The sequence below is a fragment of the Pongo abelii genome, chromosome 10 (genome assembly GCF_028885655.2).
Source record: "Pongo abelii isolate AG06213 chromosome 10, NHGRI_mPonAbe1-v2.0_pri, whole genome shotgun sequence".
NCBI classification, from domain to species: Eukaryota; Metazoa; Chordata; class Mammalia; order Primates; family Hominidae; genus Pongo; species Pongo abelii.
The window spans coordinates 111,087,304-111,104,278 of record NC_071995.2 but is presented as its reverse complement, the minus strand read 5'-3'; the positions used below and the strand labels follow the sequence as shown (position 1 = coordinate 111,104,278).

The 16,975-nt window shown below is 42.8% G+C and overlaps 1 protein-coding gene and 1 pseudogene across 8 annotated transcripts in view; one reads left to right on the top strand and one right to left on the bottom strand.

The window, feature by feature from the left end:
• HECTD4 (HECT domain E3 ubiquitin protein ligase 4) overlaps positions 1-16,975 on the top strand; it is a 223,083-nt gene that overhangs the window by 85,325 nt on the left and 120,783 nt on the right. For all 8 annotated transcript variants that reach the window (XR_008512136.1, XM_024256626.3, XM_054527627.2 and 5 more), the window contains exon 8: positions 14,448-14,640. Coding sequence is in view for 7 of the 8 variants with exons in the window: in XM_024256626.3 (XP_024112394.2) it covers positions 14,448-14,640 (193 nt within the window). In the remaining variant the exon portion in view is untranslated. The remainder of the gene's footprint in view (positions 1-14,447; positions 14,641-16,975) is intronic.
• Positions 5,992-6,089, bottom strand: LOC112135941 (U6 spliceosomal RNA; annotated as a pseudogene).

The window sequence follows — 16,975 nt, the reverse complement described above, 5'->3', positions numbered from 1 at the left end:
TGGCATCTGTGTCTTTCCAGTGCTGGCCAGAGACCTTTGATGTCACTCTGGACTCTGCCTTCTCCCCCTACCCCTGCCAAATTCCATATCTAGTCAGCAAATACTGTCTGCTCTATCTTCAAAATGTATCCCATCCCATTACTTCTATAGAGGTGCTGAATGATTGGGCCCCCACTGCACCTACACCCTGTGTACTGCCATCCACTGCACCTACCACCTGTTGCACCTATACCCTCTGCACCTACATCCACTGAACTTATAGCTTCTGCACTTACCACTTGCTGCATTTACACCCTCTGCACCTACATCCACTGCACCTACACCCTCTGCACCTACATTCACTGCACCTACACCTTCTGCACTTACCACTTGCTGCACTTACATCCTGCGCTCCTACATCCACTGCATCTACACCCTCTGCACCTACATTCACTGCACCTACACCCTCTGTACCTACACCTTCTGCATCTACATCCACTGCACCTACACCCTCTGCACCTACATCCATACACCTACACCATCTACACCTATATCCACTGCATCTACACCTTCTGCACCTACATCCACTGCACCTACACCCTCTGCACCTACACCATCTGCACCTACACCATCTGCACCTACATCCACTGCACCTATACCCTCTGCACCTACACCATCTACACCTAGATCCACTGCACCTACATCCTCTGTAGTTACCACTTGCTTCATCTACACCCTCTGCACCTACATCCACTGTACTCACACCCTTTGCACCTACATCAAATGCACCTACATCCTCTGCACCTACACCATCTGCACCTACATCCACTGTACTTACACACTTTGCACCTACATCCAATGTACCTACATCCACTGCACCTACACCCTCTGCACCTATATCCACTGCACCTACACCTTCTGCACCTACATCCTCCGCATCTACACCATCTGCACCTACATCCACTGCATCTACACCCTCTGCACCCACATCCACTCCACCTACACCTTCTGTACTTACCACTTGCTGCACCTATACCCTCTGCACCCACATCCACTGCACCTACACCCTCTGCACCCACATCCACTGCACCTACATCCACTGCACCTACACCCTCTGTACCTACATCCACTGCACCTACACCCTCTGCACTTACACCATCTGCACCTACATCCACTGCACCTACACGCTCTGCACCTACCACTGTCTGTACCTACATCCACTGCACCTGCACCCTGTGCACCTACCACCTGCTGCACCTACACCCTCTGCACCTACCATACCTTCTTGTTCATGCCACTTAGCCGTGCTTCCTTCATGTTACTCACACACACCAAGTATGTTCCCCCTCTGTCCCTTGTGCTGGAATATTGGACTGTAGATAACCAAATGGCTGCTTCTCTCACTTTTTAAATGTCTCTGCTCAAATATCACCTTATCAGGCCAGGCACAGTGGCTCACACCTGTAATCCCAGCACTTTGGGAGGCCAAGGTGGGAGGATAGCTTGAAGCCAAGGATTTGAGACCAGCCTGGGCAACAGAGTGAGACCACATCACTACATATATATATGTATACGTATATATATATGTGTGTGTTGTTTTTTTTTTTTAATTTAATGGTGCATGTCCATAGTCCCAGCTATTTGGAGGGCTAAGGTGGGAGGATTGCTTGAGCCCAGGAGTTTAAGGCTGCAGAGAAGTACAATCACACCACTGCACTGCAGCCTGGGCAGCAGAGTGAGACAGACCCTGTCTCAAAAAAAGAAAAAAAGGGCCAGGTACAGTGGCTCATGCCTGTAATCCCAGCACTTTGGGAGGCTGAAGCAGGAGGATCACTTGAAGCCAGGAGTTCAAGATGAGCCTGGGCAACAAAGTGAGGCCCTGTCTCTACTAAAAAAAAAAAAATTAACATTAGCCAGTTGCTGAGGTAGAAGGATCACTTCAGTCCAGGAGTCCAAGGCTGTAGTGAGCTAGGATTGCACCACTGCATTCCAGCCTGGTGACAGAGTAAGACCCTATCTCTTAAAAAAAAAAAAAAAATCACCTTACCAGAAAGACTTTTCTATATGAAATATTTTATATAAAACAAAAGACCATTCTATATAAAATTTTTGTATAAAATAAAATCCTGTTCCTCCCTATCCTCTTTGCCCTGCTTTAGTTTTCTTCTTACTGCTCATTTATTTGCTTATTTATTGGCTGTCTCCCCTGCTTAGAATGTCAGCTCCAGCAGGGAAGGGATTTTTGTTTCTCTCTCTCTCTTTTTTTTGTTTTTTTTTTTTTTTTTTTTAAGACGGGATTTCGCTATGTTGCCCCGGCTAGCCTCGAACTCCTGGACTCAAGTAGTCCGGCCTGCCTTGGCTTCCCAAAGTGCTGTGGTTGTGGATATGAGCCACCGCGCCCTCCGGTGCTAGAATAGTACGCGGCACACAGTAGATGCTTATTAAATATTTGCTAAATGAATGAATGAATGAATGAATTAAACATCACAAGAGACTGGAAGCATTGGTTTCCCCGGGGAAGGCAACTGGTTGGGGCAAGACTTATGGGGCAAGACTTACTTTCCACCATTGATCTTTTCATATGTTTTTAAAGTTTAACAATGGGCTTTTTAGAAAAACTTTTAAAAAAGGAATTTTTTAATAAAAAGGAGAACTTGTTTAACAGCATTGAATTCTGCCAGAGAAGTCAAGGTCAGACTGAAAGAGGCCTTTTGAATGTATAATATGGAGGCCGTTGCAGCACTAACAAGAGCTATTTTGAGGAATAATAGGAGTGGCAGCCAGATGGAGTTGGTTGAGGGTAAGGTAGGGAGGATAAGATGGAAAAGAATAGATCTTTCTCTCCAGGGGTTTGATGTGAAAACAGGAGAGAAATCAGAGGGGGGTGATGGAATGGACTGTGGGGACATGGAAATATTTTAATTTCATTTTTTAAAATTTAAGTAATAATAAATAAATAAATAAAATAAAATAAAATTTAAGTTATTGAATAGATTTTAAAAAGTACCTGTTTCTAAATTCACAAATGATAGGGCTTAGCCATAGACCTCCTATGATTTGCTGGGCCAAACCAGGCAAAAAACTTTATGAAATAATGCTTTAGATGAAATGATTTATAGAGTTCTAGCCCTGAAATTCTCTACTGAGTTATGATTAATCTTGCTTTCTAAATAATATAGGTACTTGTCACATAGATGTGGCTAATAATAATTACTGGAAGGAATTAGATTTGCTGGGAATTATGATTTCACTCCGATACTTAGGAGTATTGATAAGTGCTCACTTCAGCAGCACAGACATCAAAATTGGAATGATACAGAAAAGATTAGCATGGCCTGTATAAGAAAAGAAAAAAGAAGACCAGTCTGAGCAACAAAGTGAGACCTCATCTCTCCAAAAAATAAAAAAAATTAGCCAGGTGTGGTGGTGCACGACTGTAGTCCCAGCTACTTAGGGGGCTGAGGCAGGGGGATTGCTTGAGCCCAGAAGGTCAAGGCTGTAGTGAGCTATGATTGCGCCACTGCACCCCAGCCTGGGTGACAGAGTGAGACCCTGCCTCCCCCCCAACAAAAAAAGAAAGAAAACTAAGTACTGATAACTTTCTCTTCAAGCTTATTAATAGCTATGTTGTTTTAATTTAAAATATTTTTAACCTGATATTCACATAGTTATGCAACTCAGAAGGTACAAAAGTCTGTCACCTACCCTGCTTCCTAGCTCAGTTTCCCTCCTCAGAGGCAAGTGAGGTTAGCATTTTCTTCTGTATCCTTCCACGGACTGAGCACATACAAACAAATGCATGTGTTTATGTTGTTTTAACTTTTCTGTTTTGTACACAAATGGTGATTTATTATACACATTCTTCTGTACCTTGCTCTATTATTGAAGTAAAATTCTACTTTAAAGCAAGATTGATTGATTGATTGATTGATTGATTTTGAGATGGAATCTTGTTCTGTCGCCCAGGCTGGAGTACAGTGGCACGATCTCGGCTCACTGCAACCTCTGTCTCCCGGGTTCAATAAATCCTCCTGCCTCAGCCTCCCGAGTGGCTGAGATTACAGGCGCAAGCCACCACCACCATGCCCAGCTAATTTTTTTTTTTTTTTGAGACGGAGTCTTGCTCTGTTGCCCAGGCTGGAGTGCAATGGTGCGATCTCGGCTCACCGCAACCTCCGCTTCCCAGGTTCAAGCGATTCTCCTGCCTCAGCCTCCTGAGTAGCTGGGATTACAGGCACCACCACCACACCCAGCTAATTTTTGTATTTTTAGTAGAGACGGGGTTTCACCGTGTTGGTCAGGCTGGTCTCAACTCCTGACCTCAAGTGATCCACCCTCCTCGGCCTCCCAAACTGCTGAGATTATAGGCATGAGCCACTGCATCTGGCCCTCATTCGATATTTGAATCCCCTCAATAACATCCCTCATGAAATATTTTTTTACTTTTTTATTTTTTACATGGAGTCTCACACTGTTGCCCGGGCTGGAGTGCAATGGTGTGATCTCGGCTCACTGCAACCTCCGCCTCCTGGGTTCAAGCAATTCTCCTGCCTCAGCCTCCCTAGTAGCTGAGATTACAGGTGCCTGCCACGACCCTTGGCTAAATTTTTGTATTTTTAGTAGAGACAGGGTTTCACTATGTTGGCCAGGCTTGTCTCAAACTCCTGACCTTGTGATCTGCCCACCTCAGTCTCCCAAAGTGCTGGGATTACAGGCATGAGCCACCGCGCCTGGCCGAAAGATTTTTTTCCCGGCATTTTTATTTTGTGGCATGCTTGTGATCCTAATCCACTGTATACAGATGGAAGCTTCTCATCCAGCCTTATGGATGCAAGTCCTGGGCACTTCATGCAGTAGCCTCAAGTTTAGATAGCTATGTCTTCACATATTCGTTCATCTCCTACATTACAAAGGGCCTTCTACATGTCAGGTAGTATTCTAGGAGCTGGTGATACAGTATAGAAAAGACAGTGAGATCTCTGTCCTCATGGAGCTTACATTCTAGTGGAGGAGACAGAAGCACAGTTTCAAGCATCGGTAAGTATTATAAAGGAAGATGAAGTAAAGCAATAGAGAAATGATTTAGTGTGTGTTTGGTGTGGGACTATTCTAGGTAATGATCAGGGGAGCCTCTCTGAGGAGGTGGTATTTGCATTGACACCTGAATAAAATAAAGGAATGAGACATGTAAAGATCTGGCAGAAGAGCATTACAGACAGGAAATGGCATGTGCAGAGGCCCCTGAGATAGGCATGAGGTTGGCATGTTGAGGAAGAACAACAAGAAGTCTGTGTGTCTCAAGTGGAGTGATGAGAGTGAGTAATGGGAGATGAAGTTGGAGAGGTAGCCAGGGCCATATCTTAAAGGGCCTTGCAAGGTATTGGGATTTTATTCTAGGTGAGATGGGAGACTCCTGGAAATTGTTGAGCAGGAAAGTGATGGGATTTTGTTTTAAAGGTTCATTGTAGGTTTGGGGTAAAGAATAAAGCCAGAAGAGACTTAAAGAGACAAAGCAAATGTATATAATGTGTGGGTTGCGTCTTGTTTGGTTTGTGAATCAAACAAACCAACTGTCAATGTAAAAAGTATTTTTTCTCTTTTTTCTTTTTCTTTTTTTTTTTTGAGATGGAGTCTCACTCTGTCACCCAGGCTGGAGTGCAGTGGCGCAATCTCGGCTCACTGCAAGCTCCGCCTCCCTGGTTCACACCATTCTCCTGCTTCAGCCTCCCGAGTAGCTGGGACTACAGGTGCCCGCCACCACGCCTGGCTCATTTTTTGTATTTTTTTTTTTTGACACTTGAATGATGCGTTTAATATGATTTTGACAAAAATCCTGAATATTCATTTTATATATGTTATTGTCAAAGCTCTGGCTAGAAACGATTAAATTGCAAATGGTATTGAAAAGGGAAGCATTCAGCAGTTGGATAATCCAAATGCAGGAAGGTGCTCCCAGATCAGTCAGCCGAATGATTCTAAATGGAAACAAGTGCCAAAGAAACCTAAGGTCCCAAATAAATGAACTAATCGCAGCCTTCATCTCATTTATTCCCATGCTAATCTTCTCTGTATCGTTCCAATTTTAGTATATGTGCTGCTGAAGCGAGCACAATTTTTTGTATTTTTAGTAGAGACGGGGTTTCACCGTGTTAGCCAGGATGGTCTCGATCTCCTGACCTCATGATCCGCCCACCTTGGCCTCCCAAAGTGCTGGGATTGCAGGTGTGAGCCACCACGCCTGGCTCTTTTTTCTTTTTTTTTAAAGATGGGGTCTCACTATGTTGCCCAGGTTGGCCTTGAAGTCCTGGGCTCAAGTGACCCTCCTACCTCAGCCTCCCAAAGTGCTAGGATTATAGACTTGAGCCACTGCACCTGGCCTGTAAAAAGTATTTTTGAGAAAATTGGGGAAATTGAATTATGGACTCAATATTAGATGATGTCAAGAATTATTGCTAATAATAAGTCAGATTACATTGTAGTTATTAAAGAAAATATCTATATTTTATAGTGATATACACTGAAATATGTGGGGGTGAAATGACATAATGGCTGGGAGAGATGAAGCAAATATGTCAAAATCTTGATAACTTGTATCTAGAGTGATAGTAAGCGGATATTACTAAGTTCTTTTTGTGTATATTTTAGTATTAAGAAAAATTTTGTAATGAAACATTTTTTAAAAGAATGCACCTTGCGAGAAAGGGGCAAGAATGGGATTAGTAGGAAGCTATTGCCACAGACCAGGTGAAAGATAATAATGTGTTGGACTGAGGGTGAAGTAATGATGGAGGTGGTAAAAAAGTGAGCAGAATTGGGATATATTCTTTTAAAAATTGGTGACAAATCCTTTTATTGATCCCAGTGGTATCATGCAGCATCCAAAACTATCTGTGATTTGTTTTTTTGTTGTTGTTTGTTTGTTTTTTTTGAGACGGAGTTTCGCTCTTGTTGCTCAGGCTGGAGTGCAATGGTGCGATCTCAGCTCACCGCAACCTCCTCCTCCCAGGTTCAAGTGATTCCCCTGCCTCAGCCTCCCGAGTAGCTGGGACTACAGGCATATACCACCATGCCCAGCTAATTTTTGTATTTTTAGTAGAGACAGGGTTTCTCCATGTTGGTCAGGCTGGTCTCAAACTTCCGACCTCGGGTGATCTGCCCTCCTCGACCTCCCAAAGTGTTGTGATTACAGGCGTGAGCCACCGCATCCGGCCTGATTTCTTTATTATATTTTATTTATTATTATTATTTTTTGAGACAGGGTGTTGCTCTTTTGCCCAGGCTGGAGTGGAATGGTGTGATCACAGTTCACTGCAGCCTAGAACCTTGCAGGCTCAAGTGATCTTCTCACCTCTGCCTCCCTCACAGCCGGGACCACAGGCGCCTGCCACCATGCCCAGCTAATTTAAAAAATTATTTTCTAGAGCCTATGATTGATTGATTGATTGATGATTTTTTTTGAGACTAGCTCTCACTCTATCACTCAGGCTGGAGTGCAGTGGTATGATCACAGCTTACTGCAGCCTCAACCTCCCAGGCTCAAGTGATCCTCTCACCTAGCTTCCCAAGTAGCTGGGACCACAGGCACACACCACCTTGCTGGGCTAATTTTGTTATATTTTGAATAGATGAGGTTTCACCATGTTGCCCAGGTTGGTCTCAAACTCCTGAGCTCAAGCAATCCACCAGCCTCAGCCTCTCAAAGTGCTGGGATTAAAGACATGAGCCACTATGCCTGGCCTGATTTCTTTAAATGCTAGAATGTAAAACATTAACCGATTATCCCTTTAAAAAGAAAGAATAGGCTAGGTGTGGTGGCTCATGCCTGTAATCCCAGCACTTTGGGAGGCTGAAGTGGGAGGATTACCTGAGGTCGGGAGTTGGAGACCAGCCTGGCCAACATGGTGAAACCCTGTTTCTACTAAAAATACAAAAATTAGCTGGGCATGGTGGCACACACCTGTAATCCCAGATACTCAGGAGGTTGAGGTAGGATAATTGCTTGAGCCCGGGAGATAGAGGTTGCAGTGAGCTGAGATCGTACCATTGCACTCCAGCCTGGCCGACAGAGCGAGACTCTGTCTCAAAAAACAAACAAACAAACAAACAAAGAAGTAGCTTTTCTTATTTATAGTTTTATTTCTTCCCCCCAGATTTCCAAGAGTAACCATGTATTAGTTTTATCATTAGAAAAAAAAAAAACCTAAACATTAAAAAAATTCTTGGGACACCATCTGTATTCCTCCAGTATGTCATTTTTCATAAAACAATCAGCTCAGTTCGATCTATTATGCCAAATAGATCTCTTGGTACCTAAGACTCGGGGAAAACTAATGGATTGAAACGACTAAGATCAGAGAGCAGAATCTAACTAGTCATGTTTACCTCTCAAAATAATACCTTGTTAACTAAGCATGGAATTAGATAACTAATTGTTATAAAAGGCAGACTATAGAAATATATTTAGGCCAGCCTGGGCAACATAGTGAGACCCCATTTCTACAAAAAAAAAATTTTTTTAATTAGCCGGGTGTGGTGGTTCACACCTGTAGTCTCAGCTAGTAAGTAGCATGAGGTGGGAGGATCACTTGAGCCCTGAAGGTTGAGGCTGCAGTGAGCCATGATCGTGCCACTACACTCCAGCTTGGGTGACACACCAAGACCCTGTCTCAAAAAGAAAAGAAAAAGAAGAGAAGAGAAGAGAAGAGATATATTTAGGAATATGATGTAACAAAATGGAATGTTGAGATTATCCTGCTTAACTAACAAAATAGGTCATCCAAATGACCTCTAACATTTGGATCACAGAATTTCTCTGACTTTTAAGGTATTTCAGTTATTTACTTTTACTCAATGAACAATCCCCAAGCTAAGTAACTTGATGTATAGGTTGATGGGGCTCAGCTGGGTGGTTCTTCTGCTCTGCATGGTGAAGCTGAAGTCACATCTGCAGCTTCATTCAACTGGGAGCTTAGCTTGGGCTGTGCCACTGAAGATGGCCTGTCATCCTCTAGGGCCTCTCTCCACTTGGCACCCATTATTCAGTAATGTATGCTGAAGCTCGACATCACGGAAGCTGGTTTTCAGGAAGGAGCTTTTCAAGAGGACAAGTGGATATCAAGTCTCTGCTTGCATCATGCTTTCTTTTTTTGAGACATTGTGTTGCTCTATGGCCCAGGCTGGAGTGTAGTGGTGCTACTATCTCACTCACTGCAAACTCCCCACTCTGGGCTCAAGCATTCCTCCCACCTCAGCCTCCTGAGTAGCTGGGACTACAGGCTCCTGCCACCATGCCTGGCTAATTTTTATATTTTTTTTATAGACTGAGTTTTGCCATGTTGCCCAGGCTGATCTTGAAACTCTTAGGCTCAAGCAATCCACTTGCCTGAACCTCCCAAAGTGCTGGGATTACAGGCATGAGCCACCGCCCCCTGCTGCATCTTTTTTTTTTTTTTTGAGACAGAGTCTTGCTCTGTCACCTAGGCTGGAGTGCAGAGGTGGGATCTCCGCTCACTGCAACCTCTGCCTCCTGGGTTCAAGCGGTTCTCCTGCCTCAGTAACTGGAATTACAGGTGCACACCACCACAGCTAGCTAATTTTGTATTTTTAGTAGAGATGGGGTTTCACCACGTTGGCCAGGCTGGTCTCGAACTCCTGGCCTCAAGTGATCCACCTGCTTCAGCTTCCCAAAGTGCTGGGATTACAGGCATGAGCCACCGTACCTGGCCAGCAACTTGCTTTCTAATGTGGAAAAAAAAAAAAGTCATATGACCAAGTCCAGACTTGGACGGGGACTATACAAGGGCATGAATACAAGGATGCCTCATTCATTAGGGGCCACCAATGTGACAGTCTACCCACATGGAGCAACAGGCCTTCTGAAACTCTAGAACACAATTCTGGTCTTTAAGACTACAAAATAGCTGAGGCATGTAATCTTTCTGCCTGATTTGGCTACTTCTACTCTGGACACATTCCTGCTTGAGAATCTTCTATAACTCTTTTTTTCTTTTTTTAGAGAATGGGGTCTCACAATGGTCTCTAATTCCTGGGCTCAAGCTGTTCTCCTGCCTCTGCCTCTACCTACTGGGATTACAGGCGTAATCCAGCTAGGAGCCACTGCACCCAGCCTATAACTCTTTTTTACCTTTTCAAGCCTCTTTTGAAAAAATATCCTCACTTCTGTTTTGTTCTGAGAGGTCTTCTGCCCCCATGTGCTCTATATAAACTGCAGTTTTAAAATTTTATTAGTGACAATTTTATTGCTATTTTTCTCTCCTTATGTTACTTCCTAAAGATATTGTCAATGTAGTAATGGACACACTAAGCATCTTCCCCTCTTCTCCCTAAGGGTTTATTGTTTCCTTCCAGTTATGATCCAGAAGACTAAGCTACCCTTCCTTCATTCTGTATTAATTGAGAGCCTATACTATATTGCCGTATCTGGGTAGCCCAGTAAATAAGCTTTTGTTTTCGTGGAGCTTATATTAGAGTATGGGAAGTGGGACAATACGGAAGTAAACAACAAGAACAAAATAATTTCAGCTAGTGATAAATGCTGGGGAGAAAATTAAACAGGATAATGTGAGAGGGAGTGCACGGGGTGGAAATGGGGAGCTCCTTTAGCTCACGGGGCACATAAGGCCTTTCTAAGGAAAGACATTTGAGCTGAGATCTGAATGATAAGAAGCCATCCATCCTGACAGACAGGGTGACCAACTATCCCAGTTTGCTTGAGACTGAGGGATTGCTCATGACATGGAACTTTCGGTGCTAAAACCTGCACTTCCAGGCAAACTGCAATGGATGGGTAGCACAAGAGGGAATAGCAAGTAGCAAGGCCCAGCATTAGGAGGAAGCATGGTATTTTGGAGGTGTGACAGAAGGCGAGTGTGGCTAAAAATGTAGTGAGAGAGGGTTGAATTGAGGCAGATGATGCTGAGGAGGTCAGCAGACATTGGCCCTTGTGAGGCCCTGTCAGTAATTTGGATTTTATCATGTGTGTTGGAAAACCACTGCAGGGTTTTAAATGAGGGAAGACATGGTTTTACCTTTTTTTTTTGGTGGGGCGGGGTGGGACAGGATCTCCCTCTGTTGCCCAGGCTGGAGTGCAGTGTGGAATCATGGTTCACTGCAGCCTTCCCTTCCTGGGCTCTTTCAGTCCTCCCGCCTCAGTCTCCCTTGTAGCAGGGACTACAGGCGTGTGCCACTGCCCTTGGATAATTTTTTGTGTGTGTATGTGTGTGTGTGTGTTTGAGACAGGTTGGTCTCAAACTATGTTGCCCAGGCTGGTCTCGAACTCCTGGGCGCAAGTGATCTTCCCTTCTTGGCCTCTCAAAGTGCTGGGATTACAGGTGTGAGCCACTGTGCCTGGCTTTATTTACATTTTTAAATGATCACTGGCTATGCAGAGAGTAAACCATTGGGGTGCCTGTGGAAGTGGGAAGACAGGTTGAGAGGCTGGTCTAATAATCTCTCTTGAGATGATGTTGACTTGGACCAGAGTGGTTGCCAGGAAGGAAGCCTGGGCTGCTTCTCACTCCTCCCAGCTCTTCCTCTCTTTCTAAATCAGCAGCTTCTTACCCTGAAGAGCATCTTTGCTAAAGTAGGGATTTCCAGCAGATTTACCATTTTGCAGCAAACTTCAGCCCTACTTGTATCACACAGGTGCTTTATCAGTTTTTCCTTGCAGTATTTTCAAAGTACTCAAATACAATAATATAGTGTTTTGTTTGTTTTTAAGGTATCTATTGATTTTCTCATAGGGCCAGATTGGGTAATGCTTTTGAATGCCAAGCTTAAAGTGATTGATTTTTATCTTGGATGCTTTTGAAGGAGTATATTTAGAATTGTGCGACGTACATAGAGCTATGCTTGCTAAAAGTTAATCTAGTAGGAGAGTTCGGGTAAGACAACGAAGTAAGAGGTGGATGTGTTGAATTTTAGGTGACAGGAGGCTGTTCAAGTAGAAATGTCGGTGGGGAGGGTGAGGGGCAGTTAGAAAAGTGGAACTAGATCTTAGTAGCAAGGATGGGTCTGTAAATAGAAATGTGGGAGTCGCCGTAGAGAAGCGGAGTTGGATTTGGGGGAGGGCCCTGATCTGTTTATTCAGCAGGCAATCGAGTATTCATTGAATGCCTCCTAAGTGCTGGGGATGTTATGGCAAACAAGGCAGGCAGATCCCTGTTCTCAGGGAGTTGGCATTCATCGGGGCGTGTTAAGGTAGAAGGGCAAACAATAAATGACTTCATGAGTAAAATAATTTCAGAGAGTAGTACGTGCTGTGTAGATAATGAAACAGCATGATGTGCTCTGGCTTGGGGTGCTGGGGAGGATTCTTTTCTAGATTGGCAACCAGGGCAGACCTCTTTGAGTGGGTAACGTTTAACTGAGACCTGAATGATAGGAAAGAGCCAGTCTCTGGAAGGTCTAGGGATAGAGCATTCCAGGTGGAGGTCTTGGACACCAGGGGTAGGTCTAATCTTGGGAAAGGTCCCATTTAAGCAAATGAAGATGTTGACCAACAAAGAGAGAGACAGGAAGGAGGGCAGGGACTGTGCTGGCTTCACTCACCAGCACAGTGAGCACTTTACACAGAGGTAAGTGTTCATGTTAAAAAGAAACAAACCAGGCTGGGCATGGTGGCTCACGCCTGTAATTCCAGCACTTTGAGAGGCTGAGGCAGGCAGATTGCTTGAGCCCAGGAGTTCAAGACCAGCCTGGGCAACATGGCAAAACCCTGTCGCTACAAAAAATATTAATACAAAAATTAGCCAGATGTGGTGGCGCATTCCTGTGGTCCCAGCTACTCAAGAGGCTGGGGTGGGAGGATCATCTGAGCGTGGGGAGATTGAGGGTTCAGTGAGCTGTGATCACGCCACTACACTCTAGCCTGAGTGACAGAGCAAGACCCTGTCCCAAAAAAAAAAAAAAAAAAAAGAAACTAAAAGAAACAAACCAGGCTTGTGTTCTGCCACCAACACTAAGGAATCAGAATCCCAAGAAGGATGGCAGTGATGGCGCGACCTGCAAGGGAGTCAAGGAAAAGGTCAGTGGTTTTGGTTTTAGGTCACTGGTGGACCATTGAGATTGCCGACTCATTAGAGGGTGCGAATTCAGAGACTACCAACTGCAAAGGGTTAAAAAGCAGGGGATGGGGAAATAGAAACAGCATTTTTGGACTCTGTAACAAATCTTTTTCTTTATCATTTGTGAATATGTCATAAAAGACTCCCCCACTACGTACACCCACTTTTGGGAATATTTCCTGGCTATGCTCCTGAGTTTACTCACTTTCTCTTGCCCCTTCTGTGTTACCAACCTTTCCCTGTGGACTCCTCTTTTGCTTTCCCTTTGCTTCTGAAGATTTGCCACTTTGCACTCCCATTCCTTCTTATCTCCACACCCCACAGCTGCAGGCCAGTCCTGCCTGTCTTTGCTGGTGGGGACCCAGTTCTTGGATCTAGAAAGGGGCCATGAGAGATTTGACAAAAGGGATGATATTTTAATGGACCACCAAGGTTTTGTTTAAGACCTGTGAATATTTGAAAACAAGGAGAAGGAAGTCAATAGAGAGGGAGACACTAATGATGAAGAGGCAGAGGGGAGCACAGGACTTGAGGCAGAAGTGGAAGGGTTCATCTTCAATAATATGAGGTGAAATCCTTCTTCCTCTGAATTAAGACAAAGGAAATATAGTAAATGAGGCTGGGTCCCAAGATTCTTAAGTTGGAAGAGACGTGAGTAGGAGAAGCTTATAGTAAGTGGTCTGGATCTTTTTAGCAATACAGAAAGCCAGGTGGAAAAAGAAAAAAAAAAGAAGAAAGAAGAAAACCAGGTGGTCTGCTGAAAGTCAAACTCAAAATTGGTGAAGGAATTTTGGAGTCACCACTCCAAAGATTTTTCTGGGGAATAACCAAGTGATGAATGAAAGAACTGCAGAGCACCAGCAAAGATCCAGCTGAAGTTGATGTGTATTTTTAGCAAAGTCTGGCTTTGTCCAGCCTTGCTCTGCCAGGGCCTGAGCAGCTGGTGCTAATGTTAACTGCTGTTAATAAAGAGTTTGGATTTTAGCCACTGAAGATATTTCGAGAAGACATTATCCTTGTGGTTGTCCTTAACAGTAAATCAAAGACTGATTGATTTGTTTTCCTCTCATTTGACTTCAACCTGTCAGAGGCATGTAATTAGTAAGCGCTGCCTGTGGAATCCAGTGTAAGGAATTTTAATCAACAACTTTTCATAGACCTATTTAACATTATAGCTATTATGAAAAGTGAAAGATCTCAAACTTAGCATAGTCTCTTTTGTTTGTAGTAGTTTCTATAGCACATTTAAGTTTTAAGGTATACATCTACTCAGGAGCAGTTTTTGAAATATTTTTAATTTACTCACAATAATATCCTCAGTAGAAATTTGCTAACTAAATGGAAACAGATATCATTTTAGGACCTCCTTTTTTTCTATATCAGGTTGAAAATGGTGTATTTGTAGCCAACCCGCTTCAGGAACGTATAATTCTAATGAGGAAAGAGGGCGAATCTGCAAAAAGCATTAATGAGATGCTTCTAAGTAGACTTTCTCGGTATAGAGCCTCCCCGTCAGCAACGCTTGCTGCCCTGACTGGTTCCACCATCTCCAACACACTGAAAGAGGATCAAGCAGGTATGTTACTCTGTGCTTCCCAGATCTGTTTCCTTGTGTAGCTCCGTTCAGCTGCGTCTTATTGAGCACTTCGTCCGTGCTGTACAAAGCCCTTTCCTTTGCATAGTTGACTTTATTTGGTCTTCCAGTCATTGTCCAGCTTTTTATTCCAAGCCAATACATGTTATAGGCTGTGGACATAAATTCGTATGAACCTGTAAGAATGCAAAATAGCCCCATGTTAAACTGTAAACACCTTATCATCATCACCATTCATATAAATTAGTTGATTTCATATTTCGTGTATGTTTTGTGAATGTGAAAACCTGATACTTAGCATCATCTTCCCTAAATACAGTCTTGACCAAGCAAATAACAGAAAAGCCTTCTACAGTAGATATTTTGTTTTTTAGAATTTATCAAATTCTAAAAATTTATTTAGTTTTTTAATTTAATGTTTTAAAATAGATAATACACGTACAGAATTTGAAAGTCAAAACAATGTAAAAAGGTATGTGCAGAGAAGTCTTATTCTCACCATGTTGGTAAATTTTATATTCTGACCCCACCCTACCCCACCACAGGTAACTATATTTATTATTTTTCATTTATCCTTCCAGTGTTTATTTATGCAAATATAATTAAAGATAAATTTATATGTTCATAATTTCTGCCTTTTCTTAATAAAAGGTAGTATACTATATACATTGTTCTGCATGTTTTTTTGGTTGTTTTTTGTTTTTGTTTTTTGAGATGGAGTCTTGCTCTGTCGCCCAGGCTGGAGTGCAGTGGCATGATCTCAGCTCACTGCAAGCTCCGCCTCCCAGGTTCACGCCATTCTCCTGCCTCAGCCTCCCGAGTAGCTGGGACTACAGGTGCCCGCTACCACGCCCAGCTAATTTTTTGTATTTTTAGTAGAGATGGGGTTTCACTGTGTTAGCCAGGATGGTCTCGATCTCCTGACCTCGTGATCCACCCACCTCGGCCTCCCAAAGTGCTGGGATTACAGCCGCGCCTGGCTGTTCTGCACTTTTAAAGTAGGAGTTCTTAAACAGGATACACCTTTAAGGGAGTATGTTATTAAACATACTCCCTGAAAGTTTTAGATATCATTTTATATGTATCTGTCATAACTTTCATCAGATTTTCAGTCATCTATGACCCCCAAAAACATTAAGAACCATTATTCCATAGAGTTTACAGATTACATACCAAATATTTGGATTTATAACAAACTATGAACTGCAGTAAAAGATAAAGCTAGAAAAAGATGCCATATGTAGAAAACTGCATCTGAATTAATATGCATTTAATGAATTCAGTGTAATTTTATGCTCTATTTTTATAGTTGGAAATGCTAGGAAGAGAAAATATTTATAGTTAATTTATTATGAGACTACCAAATTAAATACTTATTAGTCCATATTAGAATTTAAGGACAGTATTTTATTTTCACAGGCTTCTTTTGTATCAAAGATAAGTGGCAAAATTGTTAATAATTTTTATGATTTGGGTAAGTGGATAATTCCAACTGTAGAAGATACTTTCTAGAGGACAGTTTTTTTGTTTTTGTTTTTGTTGTTACCTAAATTAACATTTTCATGACAAGCTGAAGGCCTGATCTGGGTTTGTCCCTTGGGAGAAAATGAAATCTTACCCTAAACAATGGAAATACTAAAAGAATGCTTGTTGAAAATATGTATAATATCAAAAAAAGACCTCAGAAGGCAAGGACATATTTAGAATTTGTTAGAAATGTGCATGCTTTGGCAGCACATATACTAGAATTTGGTAGAAACTGGTATCTGTATTCTAAACATGTGGTCTCATTGTACTTTTTTTTTTTAAGACATGAGGTCTTGTTATGTTGTCCAGGCTGGTCTCAAACTCCTGGGCTCAAGCAATCATCGTACTTTTATGTGGATTCTTTAACGTGATGTTGCTACATTAAAAATTCACCAGTTATAAACTAAGAAACTTTTCAAAAGTAAGCGAACATTCAAGGTGTCTATAAGGTTTTGGCCAGGGGCAGTGGCTTACGCCTATAATCCCAGCATTTTGGGAGGCTGAGGTGGGTGGATCACCTGAGGTCAGGAGTTCAAGACCAGCCTGGCCAAAATGGTGAAACCCCATCTCTACTAAAAATACAAAAATTAGCCAGGCATGATGACGGGCTCCCGTAGTCTCAGCTACTCGGGAGGCTGAGGCAGGAGAATCACTTCAACCCGGGAGGCAGAAGTTGCAGTGGGCTGAGATCATGCCATTGCACTCCAGCCTGGGCAACAGAGCAAGACTCAGTCTCAAAAAAAAAAAAAAGTTTTTATTCCATTAAAAACTAATGCCTATTGCCATGTTA